The 15925-nt window shown below is 35.1% G+C and overlaps 1 protein-coding gene across 6 annotated transcripts in view; it reads right to left on the bottom strand.

Annotated features, from left to right (window-relative positions):
- CUL3 (cullin 3) overlaps positions 1-15925 on the bottom strand; it is a 101163-nt gene that overhangs the window by 38019 nt on the left and 47219 nt on the right. For 4 of the 6 annotated variants that reach the window (XM_089916295.1, XM_089916293.1, XM_089916296.1 and 1 more), the window contains 3 exons: positions 5019-5179; positions 3888-4023; positions 1546-1774 (listed from right to left, as the gene is read on the bottom strand). In XM_089916295.1, coding sequence (XP_089772421.1) covers positions 1546-1774; positions 3888-4023; positions 5019-5179 — 526 coding nt within the window. The remainder of the gene's footprint in view (positions 1-1545; positions 1775-3887; positions 4024-5018; positions 5180-15925) is intronic. The other 2 variants (XM_022567808.3, XM_022567809.3) reach the window with 1 other exon arrangement.

The raw sequence follows: 15925 nt of genomic DNA, 5'->3' as shown, positions 1-15925 counted from the left end.
CCCGCTGCTTGTTTTTGTACACCTCACAAACTAAGAATGGGTTTTCACATTTTTAAATGTTTGAAAAATAAAAATCAAAGTTTTATAGGAACACAGTCAAGTTTAATTCGTTTGTGTTATTGCCTATGCCTACTTTCTCACTATTACAGCAGAGATGAGTAGCTTACTGTCTGGTCCAAGCATCTAAAATATTTATTATCTGGCCTTTTACAAAAAAAGCTTGCCAATCCCTGACAGACCATAGGCATCCAGGAGTAGCTTATTTTAGAAAACATGACAAACATCTTTAAAAATCATTTTTGTTTTGCTTTTATAAAAAAGGTTTACCAGAAGGGTCTTTTAAAAAGTAACTTTCTCTAGTTTAATAAAAACAATAAATTTACATACAACTTTTTAGGAATTTAGCACATATATAGAAATATAACCATTTGAAAACACAAGGCAAAGATTCCACTAGAGAAAGAATGGAACAACCTCTCTGCTTACCATCTTTGTTTTCCCTCCTCTTACATCCTCCTCTTTTAAATTATTAACTTAAAATTTTTTTTCCCATTCCCTACCTATGTCATGACCCAACAGGCAATATGCATTTATTTTATAAGAAATACATGGCTAAAATATTGCTAAGACTTCATCTAAGAGCACCAAATGTGTTTATTTTTAAGTACCATATCAGTGACTTATCCAGTCATAGTTTTAAAGAAAATCTTCAGAAATTGAGGAGGACAACATGACTATTCTTTACAATTTCTCCTAGGGTACTTGTTACAAAATAACATTTTAGGAAAATCAGGTAAATAGCCAAGAAGAGTAAATGTTACAGTTACATCCAAAATGTTTACTTTTAAGCAATTCTCCTTTCTCCTCTTTCATTCTATAACAAGATATCCAATCTACTAATTTATCTAAATATGTCAACATGGAAGACACATATTTTTGCATTTTTGGTACCCTTACCACAACTCCCAAAGAAATGCTTACAAAAATTTTAAGATTGGAACTTCAGGTTGTAAAAGAATCACAAAAACTACAGGAGAGTGTGTGGGAAAGAAGAGTCTAAACACCCTGGTATAGAAATATAAAGTACAGGAATGGGTGAGGATCATTGACCTTATAAATAATATTAATCATCTTCTTTTTTTTTAAGCTCTTTTATTTTCTCCTCTATTTTTTTTTCTCCCCTTTGGTGCACCGTGTGGCTTGTGGGATCTTAGTTCCCCAACCAGGGATCGAACCTGTGCCCCCTGCAGTAGAAGCATGGGGTCTTAACCACTGGACCGCCAGGGAAGTCCCTAAACTTACCTTTTGGGTTAAGAAAAACAAAAAGTGAGGAGACTTAAGATGAAAGAAGAAAAAAAGCCACTTGATTCACTAGGAATATCTAAAATCCTCATTAATATGTGTAAAGTAACAACAGTGATAAATTAATGACAAACACCACAACTTCTTGAAAATTGACATTTATAAACTACAATAGGAAAAAAAAATACTGAGAACCTGGTAGAACTATAAGAATTTAATTATTTTTCAACTGCTAACACTTACCTTCTGTCTTTCCGTTTTTCAACATATGTACTAGCCCCGAATTCTCCATTTCTACTATAGTTTTCATGTGCTTGGAAATGAGTTCCCTCTCAACCACCTTTACAATTGGCTCTTCAGTTGATTTGTCAAGGCAGTGCATCACTCGTTCTATTTCTTCATTAATTCTAGCTTCTACTTTCTTTATATATACTGAAGCACTGTTTTCTGCTAAAAATTTCTGGCTTTCCATCTGCAAAGAAGAAGCATGATTTTTTTTTTTTAAAACACAGAAGCAAAATGTGCTTCTGCTTTTAACTGGGTTTCTACAGTTTCTCATAAACCAAACTAAATATCCCAAGCACTATTAACATTTTATATACTGTCTTATTATATATATTCATATAGTCCGAATTATACCCTTTAAAGCATTACTTACATAAGACTTAATTAATACATTATCCTTAAGCAGCGTTTTTCAGACTTTGCCAGTGTATTCCAAATAGCAGAAAAAGTAAGCACACGCCAGTGAAGATCAAAAGTATAGAATGAAGCATCTGACCCCAAGTGAGAGTGGGAAATTCTTCTTTGATTTGTTTTATTGTAAAATTATGCCTAAAAAGATTCATCATGTTTATCATACAGTTTTGCTGGCATACTGGTAGTTACTAAAGTCCTCCTGCCACCCCACTCCCGCTCTCAAAGGAATATATATAAAGTTTGAGAAACAGAGCTTTTGAGTTACTATTAATCTTGTCTTCTAACACCAGCCTTAGAGAAATTCCAGTAAATTTTAAATGTTGGCTCAACTGACTTCAATCTCATAGTAAAATTAACAAATATACCTAAGAATTACATAAAAGATGTATTAATATAAATTATGTACAAAATTTAATAACATTTCCCATTCTCTTAATAAAAAGTAGTTTATACCAAATGTACAATGGATGGCTAGTGGGAAGCTGCCGCATAGCACAGGGAGCTCAGCTCGATGCTCTGTGACCACCTAGAGGGGTGGGATAGGGAGGGTGGGAGGGAGGCTTAAGAGGGAGGGGATATGGGGATATACGTATACATATAGCTGATTCACTTTGTTGTACAACAGAAACTAACACAACATTGTAAAGCAATTATACTCCAATAAAGATGTTTAAAAAAAAAGCAGTTTAAAATAATCAAGTTTCTAAGAATAAACATTAACACACCAAAACAAAAATCTTGGTGAGACCGTCACTTCACTGTCAAAACTGTATTTTATATATACACACAGATATATCCATATGCCACTGAAACACACTTTGGGATCCTGACAATTAATCATCTACTGGTATTTCTATACTGTAATGAAGGTAATCAAAACAAATGCAAACGTCAAAAACGTTGCCAGAAATATCTAGAAGTAGTTGCTGTGTTACCAGAAAATAAAGCCTGTTTCCTACATTATAAAATTAATAGTTCATGAAGTATGGTCCAGGCTCACCAGTACAGGCCACACAAAGCTTCCTGATGGCTACAGGCTGATTTCTGAAAAGCGGCCTGGGGGTTACATCAGTCCAAAGGACACCAAAACCCACCGAGTCTACTTCTATACTCATCCGATGGCTTCTACGAATGACGCACTGTAGAGCTATTGTAACATTCTATTCATTTAGTTCTTTAAAAGGTTATTACTAAAGTTGACCAGTAAAGTCTACTTTAGCAACACTACAAAGCTCCTACTATAAATTGCTCAGATAGTTGAGGCTTTCAGGAAGAATGCCTGATTATCATGACCTTATAAATATTGTCTTATCATTTGTCATAGTACTCAGTAATTGTTATTATCATTTCATTACAAAATAGTACCGGTTTAGCTTTACTTTCAGCAACGTAGTTGATTTGGGGTTGTACATACTGCTGCAAATTTTTATCAACTGTAATTACTGACTTTTAATTTCCTAATCAACAGCTCTTAAGACATATATATGCCTTATGGGATCATGCATATATCTATATTTATTTTACTAGTAACTTATATTACCAAAAAGCCTGAACAGTGAAACTTCATTGGTGATGTACTGCCTGTGAATCTATGGTAAATAATTAGTAACATATAAATATAATAAAATTTAAGGTTATTTCTAAGTTTATATGTTTTATACATATAATTTTTAAAAAATCACGTAAGTCCAACCTCTTCGACTTATTTTCAGACAGTTCCTTCACTGGAATGTGAGACTGTGGGGTAGGTGTGCTGAAGGGTGTAATTTGCACCCTCTTCCCCAAAGGGCCTCAGTACAAAAAGGTCAAAATGCTTAAATTACTAACTATATTCGGTAATTTTAAGAACATCTTAAAAGAGTATTTATTTACATCTCACTGATTACCTGAAAAAACTCTGCAGACATTTCCAAAAAAGGAGCCTCAAAATCTTCTTCATAGACTGATCGTCCTTCGAGACCTAAAATCATTAACATCTGGCAAGCATTTCTTATTGCGCCTCTGTCAAAAGAAGTTAAACCACTTGATAATAAAAACACATTAAAGATTCATGTAAAAGATGCAGCAGAAGTAGCTAGAAAGACTTTCAGAGCAAGTTTTTTTAACCAAAGTGACCAATCTCCCATAAGCAACTAATTTATAACGTAAGGATTTAGAGTAATTTTAATTGGAAAGCGTATCTTGACTGCACAGCTATTTATCTCAAGTTGTTCTCATGCTGTTGTAACTTAGAATTTTTGAAGAAAATATGTTTAAAATGACTAAATATTCCTGTGTATTTAAAAGCGCAAAAAGAATAAACAGCCTATCAGGAAGCAGGGAGGAGAGAGGGAGTCTACAGCACTTGACATGGGTACAACACACAGTTACTCCTAGGCAATATAATTTTTTTGCACCAAAGGGCTTTTGGGCAATCCTGACCAAGCACCAAAGCTGAAATAAAAAGAACTTTACAAGTCTTCCTCTAACAGCTGCTTTGAATACAAAGAAGCAAAGAAAGCAGGCTTGCATGTTTCAAGCCACTCTGGCTGCAGTGTCACAAAAATGGCACTGCAACAATGTTTGGGGGGGTGGAATATGACTTAACAAAAGGGGTACAAGAGTTCTTAGTCATTTTAGACTATGTTCAACATTTTTTTCTTCAAAGACCTTAAAAATAAATGCTAGCCAAAAGCCCTTTTAAAGAAGAAAAAAATATTATCAAATAGCAAAAAACAAAACAAAACAAAAAAACCAGCATAAAAAAAATACATAAAAAATCAAAAAGACTAATGGCTGATTTGCTTTTTAAAAGTATATTCAATAAAAGCTTAGGATAGTTTCTTCTAAAAATAAATGTGTGCTTTTTAGTTACAATCTAGCTAACTTTGTTAACTGTGATATAAGGTTTTTGAGTATTTTCATAATATGCTGGACAATCAAACTTTAATTTACTTTAATAAAATTAAGACAGTGAATCGGTTCTCAAGATATAACCACTAAAAACCAAAACCCAAAGAGTAAAAAGATTATTATACCGGTCTACAACTTCTCCTTTCCGCTCTCTGGCAATCATATCCAACAGCGTTTGTCGTAGGTGATCCCTAATACACCCGTAACGTACAACTTGATCTCGAAAAATAATTAATCCCAAATTGTAGACATTCTCCACATTATTTTGTTGTACGTACACACGGTCCTGCAGTTAAAACAAAATCATAATATAAACATTAGTACAACTCTTACGAACATAAAAATAATCCTCTTGAGTTACAATAATAAAGGAAATAAAATTCCAAAAGTGGTCAATTTTGCAGGTGAGAAACACTTCAAGCAACATGGAATTTTCTAGTACCTCCCAAGTTATATAAAAGTTATATATAGTAAGTCCTTACAATTTACAATTGCTACTGAAACAATGGCTATAGGCGGTTGCCCATTTACCCTAAGAAAAAGGGAGGAAAAAAGCAAGCACCCCACCCAGGGAGAGAGGCAAGTCAGCAGAAAGCAGAGGAGAAAGGTAGACAGCAAGGCAGGCAGAACTTCCTTTCTCCCAAAGCCATACCATGCACAAATATGGTTCTTATTTTCTTAAATACTGTAACTGAAGATCATATTCTTTAAGTAAAATTGAGAGCTGAATGAAATACAGATGCATGTGACTTAAGCTGATTGTTTACTGGTAAATGTTAAAAGGTTCTAATGCTTATAACAGAGCAGCATTCAGTATTACATAATTAAAACACCCGTAGCTACTGCCATTTCAGATTATTTACTGGTAGTCATCTAACTTTCAAGTTCTTACCAACATGATTACTGGTGTCTCACTTAATAGAGTACAGATAATCCAGAATTATTGGCCATAAAAGTCCTATTTTTTGAAATATTTTAAAATCCGTATTTACACCAAAATACAAAATAAAACTACTGTTCTTAATTCACAAAAGGATTAGTAACAGAATTCCTTTCTGTTCTTAACCAGGGTCTCTCCGGGCTTTGGCGGGTCTGTGAACTTCCCAAAATTTTAAAATTATTGTGTGTTTGTTCGTACGTAAGTATTTTGGAAAGAGTCCGTCCGTAGCTTTCACCAGATTCTTAAAGGCATTTGTAATCCAAAAACAGTAAGACTCACTGCAAACTGTGATCTCTGAACTTTTAAAGGAACACTGTCAATACAAGCAACACCAAATAGAATACAAGGTAAACATGAACAGAAGTTCTACCATAGTAGTATTAAATGGTCTTGATCACCTTTCTAGCCAATTTTTACTAAATTCTCCATGAGTAGCACTCTCTTCACAGACACTATCCTCCAACTTTCATTCATCTCACACAATGGTACATACCTAATGGCTACAAGGAAAGCTGCTCTTTTATTAGCATTGTTGGTGCTCACTTTCTACATTTTATATCACATTTTTCAAATCCTGACAGCAACTTCAGTTAAGTTCAAAATTTTCATTGATGACTTCTTCAATAAATTCTTGAATTTCATACTTCTTTCCTCAAGATCTTAAATTCTGAGTTTTGCCCTGACCGCATCCCTCCTCCTTTCTGATGGCCTCACTGTTTTCTATGTACTGAAGTTACTCTTTACTCTCATGACCTTCAGCTCCAACACTCCCCACCCTCCACTACCATACTGATTCTGGCTTACTTTTCAGCATAAAACAAAACACATTCAATAAAAACTGGCATAAATCTAATAATTTACAAAGCAATGAGAAAATAATCACTCCAATTACTGAGTAAATTATTTATAAATTTGATTTTTACAATTTTGATTATAAATTTCTATGGTACAGATTCTGTACCAAATACAGAATCACTCTTACCCAATGCAATCAAAACCAGTAACTAGCTAGCTGATGTGGTAAAAGAGGAAAAATATTAAACACACACACACACACACCACACCAGCACCTTAAACATTTTAATTTAAAACATATAAGCATTCACTGAGATAAAGACTTTTTCTTTGAACATGAGTCCTGTGATTAGAAGTCAATGCTGTCTTTTTCACATATACCCATACATCATAAATATCTAGTCTGTCTACTTTCAGTCTCATTAAGATGGCTAATGACCAGAGATAACTGTGAACCAATGTAAATGGCCTTCTAGATTTTTACAATTTCCACTCCAGTCTTTTAAATTACCAAATTACCCAATATTTAGTGATTTGCCTTTGTCAAGTCTTTCCAAAACATTCAATCTAGTTTGCCAAATAACAAATATTATTGTTTTTCGCATTTTTATTGACTTACACAATATAAAATGATGTAATAACAAGAAGTACAACTAGCATAAACAGGCCTGAAAACAAATACAACTGACTCTCAGTAAGCAAAGCTCAACTGACAAGAGCAAAACAGAGAAGATAAACTGAAAAGTAGTAGAACAGCACTGAGAGAACTTTGTATCCATCAGGCTGTTTCACAGCTAGAACAGAAAGTACTGTTAATTCGGGCAGGTACTGTTAAGTTTCAACTGTACGATAGGCCTCTGTGACATTCAGCACATCTTGTGGGGGATATATAACATCACATACATATGATATAAGCAAACTTAACATATGTCTACTAAGACACTAACCTCTTTCTTAGGAAACCAAATGTTCTTAATTTAAGCTAAGAGAAATGTCAAAGAACCAAGTCAGATTTTATTGTTTTTGGTGAAAGGCAAATATTTTTAAGAATTACAGAACAAAAGACACATGCTACGTAATCTTCAGAGTAAACTAAGAGTGTTAAAGTGAAAATTTTTTAACGTTTTCCCCTCTTGGCTTTATTGCAGTTATATGCCGTAAAATTCACTCATTTTAAGAGCATGGTTCAATAATTTACAGTAAATTTCTATACTGTGTAGTCATTGCCACAATCCAGTTCTAGAATATACTTCCATCACTCAAAAAAAGAAAGAAATAGGAAAAAAGAAAAAGATCCCCCCAGCCCTTCCACAGTCAATCTCCGCTTCCAGCACCTCTGCTTTCTCTCTCTATACATTTCCTTTCCTGGACATTTCGTATAAGTGGAATCATAGAACATGTAATCTTTTGTGTCTTATTTTTCATCAAGCGTAAAGTTGCTAAGGTTCATTAATATAACATATATTAGTATTTCATTCCTTTTTTTGGGCTGAAGTATTCCATTGTATTGGATATGCCACATTTAGCTTATCCATTTATCAGCTGATGGATATTTGGGGCTGCTTCCAGTCTACTATGAGTAATGTTGCTATGAACACTTGGATACAATCTTCTTGTTGGACGTATGCTTTCATTTCTCTTGGATGGATTTCTATGAGTAGAAGTACTATTGAGCTATATGAAAATTGCCAAATTGTTTGTTTTCTAAAGTGGACATGTCAGTTATAGAATTCTTCGTATTATCTCTGGCTCTACCATTAACTGGTGGTGTGACCCTGAGTAAGCCATTTACCCACTCCGGTCCTGGGTAACATAAAGGGCTGGTAAAGACAGTCTCTAAAACTCTGATTTCCTTTGAAGCTTAACTCTCTGATCAAAAATTAACGTATACTAGGGATCAAGACACATTTCAATATTACTCCTTCCCTTTCTGTTATCAGTCTCCCCTGGCCTGGGTACTCTCTTCTCAATCCTAAACACAGTGATGCCATCGCTACCAAAGCAGGTGAGTCTATAACCGTACTGGCCTATAGTATCTGCTATCTTAAGCCCTGTGGCGAAAAGACAGAAAGAGAGCCAGGTGCAGCTGATGCGTTCTTCAGGCGTAATGCGTACAGGAGAGAACAATGTTTCAGAGTAAAAGAAGCCAGGTATGATGGGAACACATGGTTGGAGTATTTGAGCAACGCACAGAAAATTTACATCCATGGAGGATGACTGGGGATAAGGGAAGTACAGATGTTGTAGGATAAAAGCCAAACCCTTGTCTTTTAATGTGAGACTGTCAAGGTGTATAATGATTATAATTAAATGACATAATATTAAGAAAAGCTGTTAACCCTGAAATATGATTATAGATACCAGAGAGCTAATAAATAGAGAAGGGAAAACCTGCAAACATGAGTACAGCTACTTAAATGAGTAATACCAAATAGTCATTTATATTGTCTGGTACATATGATTAATTACCATCAAGTAAAATAAAAGCTATACATACATACACCTGAGTGCTTACGTGTGCGTACATTAAACTAATGCAGGCACACATCCACAATAAACTTGTGATCTGCACATGACTGTTAAAATATTTGCTGAATGAACACGCTAAATCTTCTGTTTACTGTTTATCAGCACTATCAGAAGGAATTCAGCCTGTGGGTAGACAACAGCCTTTCATAATAGATTCTAACAGGAATCTCTCTTTGTTAAAAAATAAGTGGTTAATTTTATGTAATACAATATCAATTTAGCTCTAATCATTTAAATCACTGGAGGACTTTTTATTTTGTATACCTTTCTATGTGAATATTTAATGTGACCAAAAGGTAGTTTGTATGAGTCCAACATTAGTCATTTATCTATTGAAGAGAGCTCAGCAGGCATAGAAAGCTGGTGGTTGCTTCTATTTGCCTTTTGAAAGCCAAAATACAGGCATTTTAAGTATAAAATGTTCTGAAAAATCCATTTGAAAGCCTCACGTCTGGATCAAACATTAGATTTACTAAAGGGATGTGAGTTTCATAACTACAGAGATAAAATTACATTTAAAATCTGTTTATGGTTCCCTCTTGGGAGATGCTTTTCCTAGACCAAGCAAATCTTTTCCCCTTAACTGATGGCTTCACCAAGACACCTAATCCACCAAGATACCTAAATATTTAACTAATATATGAGAGATCTAACTCAGCATGCAAAAGTATTCTTAGATGTGTCAAGACACACTATGCGAAAATATAGATTTTATGAAAGCTAAACCTGTGCAAAGTCAAGGAGTGACTGTGTAAGTGGGCTAAAAAGCTTCATGACTCAGGGAGTGGTATTTAAATAAAAATAAAACAACAAAAATTTGATAATGAACCTCAAAAAATAACTCTTACTACTTTATCCACAAGAAATGGTACGGGAAATATTTTTAACCAACAGTCATTGTATCACGAAAAAGCAAACTAGGATAAATGTGTACTGGGCATAGGAATCAATGATGCACCCAAGGAAAGGACAAAATTATAAGCTCTTTCAATATCACTCATATCTAATGTCTCATTTGAACAATGTTTTCTTGTAAGATTAAACAGGTATTTGGGAAGCAAATTCTAAAACTAACCTTTGGGTTACATTCAACTCTGAACACTCAGTACTACAAATATAAATACAATAGTCCTTTGTCTCAATTATTTTTTGAGGGAGGTTGTTATAAAATTTTTGCTTCAAATACCAGCAGTTCAGTACTTTTAATACCACCACTAACGAACTAAGGGCAGTTATGGATTAGTACTCATTTATCTACACTTCCCTGCTTGATCCCACTTATGACCAATGGTAGCTATTTATTTAGGCAAAGACCCCTTTTTAAATTGAAGTGAATAGCTCTGAAAGTTGGTTTATCAAGCACACTGTCAAGGAGCTTAATTAAACTTAAATAATTCTTCTTTCACTTTCTTGTCCTCAAGGCAAGAAGATCTATAACTGTTTTCGTTTATGTTTTTTTTAAAAAAAGAGACTAGAAAAGTGGCAGGAGCATGCTGCAACTATGACCCGGCACAACCAAATAAATAAAATAATTAAATAAATTTTTAAAAAATAAAAAAATTTAAATAAAAGGGTAAATAAATAAATAAAAACAGAATTACCATATGATCTAGCAATTCTACCATCTAGGTTTATACTCAAAAGAGTCAAAAGAAGGGTCTTAAAGAAATATTCATACACCCATGTTCATAGCAGCATTATTCAAAACAGCCAAAGGGTGGAAACAAGCCAAGTGACCACTGACAGATGAATGGATAAGCAAATGTGGTATATCCATACAACTGAATATTATTCAGCCTGAAAAAGAAAGGCAATTTTTAAAATTGATGCAACACTGGTTTATAACATTACATACATTTCACGTGTACAACATTATATTATGACTTCTGTATACACTACAATGTGCTCACCACCAAATGTTTAGTTTCTGTCATCATACAGCCAACCCCCTTTACCCATCTTGCGCTGCCCCCATCCCCCTTTCCCTCTGGTAACCACTAATCTGTTAAGGAAGGGAATTCAGACTCAGGCTACAACATGAATGAAACTTGAGTTGCAAAAGGACAGATACTCTATGATTCCACTTACATGAGGTAGCTAGAATGGTCTAATTCATACAGAAAGTACAATGGTGGTGAGCAGGGGGTGGGGAATGGGGAGTTATCATTTATTTAAAGGGTATCGGGTTTTAGTTTTGCAAGATGAAAATTCTGGAAATGAACAGAGGTGATGGCTGTGCAACAGTATGAATGTACTTAACACCACTGAACTAACTGTACACTTTAAAATGATTAAGATAATAAATTTTATGTTATGTGCATTTTACAACAATTAAAACAAACGAACAAATACTGTTTAAAAGCATCAAAGAGCACCAAAAGCAACCTGGACTTGCGGGACCCGGATTCTGGAGAAAAGACAAGTATACTGAGAGGAGCCCTACATTCGCCTTCACTCATTCCCTTGGGTCATTTGTTGTATTTGGAGGACTGGAAAAAGAGGCCAAGCAGGAAGTCACAGGTGGGCTGGCTATCAAGCAGCTAAGACTTATGAGGCAAAAGTCTGAAGAAGAGAGAAATGTAAAGAAGAGCCAGAAATTCTGCAAGCAATTTTCACTGAGATGTTTACTGACACATCACCTAAGCGTGGATGAGACACCAAAACACCAAATAGAAAGCAGCACTGGGAGACTAAAGAGCTGAACAGAGACTGTTGGCAGACTTGCAGCAGAGAGAGACAAAAGCTGGTATCTCAAGGCACAGTAACTGTGAAGAGCAAACCTGAGTAAACAACTCAGGCTTTTAACTGAGACCCCAGAAGGGGTTATTTCCTGTGCGTAAAAACATGCCCTGGAAAAAAAGGCAAACTGAAAATAGATCAACCTTAACAAAGCCTAAAAGCCAGCTTCAACGAGATCATGGTGATCTTTGATCCTATGAAGGAAAACATCATCATCCAGGGCCTCCACAATTTTTCATACACAATGTTGGAAAAATGACCAGGCCTGTCCCCGCACCAAAACAGAACAAGCACCCCAGAATCCAATGTCTAAAAACTAAGGGGGAAAAGCCTCAGGAAGTCAAAGTATTCTAAGACTGATACTATCCAGAAGTGGTTAAAAAAAAAAACTAATATAAGGTAAACTATAAGTCAAGGATCTATGTTGTAATCTCTAAGGTAATCCCTAAAATAATAATAATAAAAGTATATATAAATAACAGCTAATGAGGGAAGGGGATAGGATAATAAAGCATACTTGATTCACCTAAAAGGAGGAAAGAAAGCTGAAAAAAATCAAAAGAACAGATAAGACAAACAGGAAAAAAACAAAACAGTAGGATGGCAAAAATAAACCCAAATACATCAGTAATCACATTAAATGTAAATGAATTATATGCTTCAATTTAAAAACAAAGATTATCAGATAGGTTAAAAAGCATGTTGTTATATGGTACTTACAAGTGACACACCTTAAATATAAGGACACAAAAAGGTGGAAAGAAACGGATGAGATGAAGTTTGCCATGCAAACATTAATTGTAAGAAAGCTCATACAGTGACACTAGACAAAGTAGTCTTTAAGCAAGAAGTATTACTAGTGATAAAGAAAGATATTTCCGAAAAATAAAAAAGTCGATTCAATAGAAAGATAAAACCCTAAATTGATATTCACTTTGTAACACAACCTCAAAATATATAAACTAAAAGAATAAACAAATCAAATCTGAAGATTTTAATATTTCTTGGTAGTTGACAGAACAAGCAGACAAAAAGTTTAGTAAAGACGTGGAAGATCTGAACTTGATTAGTAAATCTGACTAACTGGTATGTTTACAACACTTTATCCAACAATTGCAGATTGAAAAACTGAAATTAAAAACTTCTCTTCAAAGACACCACTAAGAGAAAAGGCAAGCCCAGAATGGAAGACACTACCTCACAATACATATATTATTTGACAAAGAACATTTATCCACAACATATAAAGAACTCACAAATTACTAAAAAAACAAACCCAAGAAAACCCACATTTTTAAAAAAAATGGGCAAAAAAAAATGGTGTAGTTTAATTTGTTATATATCAAGAAAAGTGTTTCTAAAAAAATTAGAAGAGGACTTTCAAATTAGTTTAAGGCTAATATCCTATCAAGTGGTTAGAATAATTGCTACAGTATCTAGTATTTGTGTTGGGTTTCTAAGTGTTCTAATAATGATGGTTTTAAATAACTTCTGATGACAATTAGGTATCTAAAGCCTTAGAAAGTCACTTCTTCAATGAGAATTTTACTATCAAATTCAAAATAAAAAATGAGAAAAGAAACAATACTAAAGATTTCTAATATGTTTGATAGCTTATACCTGTATCATTGATAAAATCACTGTTCTTAAATTAGGCTTGGGAAACCAAGATTATCTGCTCAAATGGGATGTCCACATCATAAAACTGCCCAGTGATAGAAGAAACTGGAAAAAGGAACCCAGCTGTTTAGAATATAGTGTCTGATACATAATACACAGTCATTGTATACCTGCTGAATGAATGAATTTATCCACCTAAGCACAAAGGTGAATGAATGTTAGCTCAACTCTGTGTAAATAAATTATCATATATATATGATATTACATAAAATTATCATACACACATACACACACACACACACACACACGTGTATATATATGGGGAGCAGCCCCTTTATGGACAAAAGTTTCATTTCCTTTCCTACAGCAAGATATGACTGCACCACCACAGGGCCTACCTCTGGCTGAATTAATACTTGCCTCCCTAAACTCAGTCATGATTGCTACATAATCAGTGCACACACACAAAAACATTCACAGGGCATAGTAATCAAGGTGTTTATGGCTCTATTAATTTGTTTGAAAGAGGAGCTAAAATGGACGGCAAGGAAGAAATCCTAATTATCAAGCACAATACTCTTAACCTTTACAGTATTTACGATGTTGCCCTAGTTTTATTTTACATAAAGGCCTAGTACCTGGCTTTTGACCTAACCATAAAAAGATGCCAAGGTATTATACTGTCAGTCACAAACGCAAACACTAGAGCACATATGGGGAACCTGTCTTGCACAGACCTTTCTTGCAAAAGCAGTAAGTAAATATATTGAACAAGAGTGAAGCTTAACAGTCCCAAAGCCACTTGATCCTATTTTCTTCTAAGATGTTATTTTGAAAACAGAGAAAGTACCAAGAAGACTCTTAAGCAACCTACCTATGTTCTTCCAGAATACAGCTATTTTCAAACTTTTCTCAATGTGCAATCTAGAATACAGTAAAGACGTATTTTTTTGGAACTAAAAGTATCAAAATCTACGAGAGAAAAAACAGACTCAAATTCTGTCATCTCCATGTTCTCATCCTGTCTTCTGATCTCCAAGGACATACAAATCCTTGGTAGCTTCAGCAAACAGCTTACATTATTTCTCTCAACTCTACTCCTTGCCATCTATCACCTTTGGTAACTGCAACTTTCATAATAATGACCAATCTGACACACTCCTTACAGATGCCTAAATTTTCATCTCCCATCTTATCAGGATTCCCTTCACCCACATATTGATATGGACAAATCTTGAGACTCTTCATAGAAGACATCAGGTGTCCCTGGTATTACAGACCCTCTTTCCTCCTGCCTCTCCTCGGTTACACTTCAACTGCTCCGCATTCTAACTGGAGCTCCAGGTCTACTGATCCCTTACACCTAATACTTCTGCTTCCTGGGACCTTGTGATTCACTTGCCTGCTTATTAAACAGCACAGATCCACGATCAACAATTTTAACAATGCTACTATCTTAGAATTCTTCCCCATACCGAATAAGCCAAATTATATCAGTAGGTTTTCCTTAGTTTTTGAATATTCTTCTCTGAGACTGCTTAAGTACCTCCGAAAAAAGTATAAATGCCGCTGACTGCCTCCACTATACAAAATTTGTGCCAGCTTACCCTAAATTATCTCCTCACAATTACAGATGATCCACTTAGTTATTTATAGATAGTTGACCCCAGCACAGGGGATATTCCAAACTTCCTCCATGTGTTAGTTTCCTATCACTGCTGAAGAAATTACCACAACTTTAGTGCCTTACTTATTCTCTAACAGTTCTACAGTTGAGAAGACTGAAAACAGTTTCACTAGGATAAATCAAGATGTCGACAGGGCTGGTTCTTTCTGGAGGCTCTGAGGGGGAAATCCACTTCCTTGTCTTTTTCAGCTTCCAGTAGCCACCTGTATTCCCTGGCTATAGCCCCTTTTCCATCTTCAAAGCATTATCACTCCAATCTCTGTCTCTGTCATCATACTGACTTCTCTTACTCTGACCCTCCTGCAACCCTCTTATAAAGACCCTGCACTTCTACTGGGCCCACCAGGATAACCTAGGAAAACATCTCATGATCCTCAACCTAATCACACCTGCAGAGTTCCTTCTGCCATATAAGGTAACAATCCCTAGGTTCCAGAGGTTAGTCATGGGCATATCTGGGGGTCCATTACTCAGTCTACCACACTCCTCAACACCTGACATGCTTCTGTCACCCGTAACTGATGGTCCCACCTTCTACTTTATTAAGGAGACCAAGAGCATCAGAAGAGTTCCTCAGCTTCTTTCCTCTTCACAAAGTTGTTGCTACATTCCACTTCACCTCTTCACCCACCATCCTTGATGACTTCCCATATAGCTCAAAGAAGCAGTGACCCTTCTTTCCTGGGTCAACTCTCCACCCCAGGACTTTGAATTTATAGCCT

This window comes from Delphinapterus leucas, chromosome 8 (assembly GCF_059928025.1).
Source record: "Delphinapterus leucas isolate spDelLeu-1000000601 "Yukka" chromosome 8, BTC_Dleu_Yukka2, whole genome shotgun sequence".
In the NCBI taxonomy this organism is placed as follows: Eukaryota; Metazoa; Chordata; class Mammalia; order Artiodactyla; family Monodontidae; genus Delphinapterus; species Delphinapterus leucas.
The sequence above is the reverse complement of the archived record's forward strand: the minus strand, read 5'-3'. Positions and strand labels throughout refer to the sequence as shown.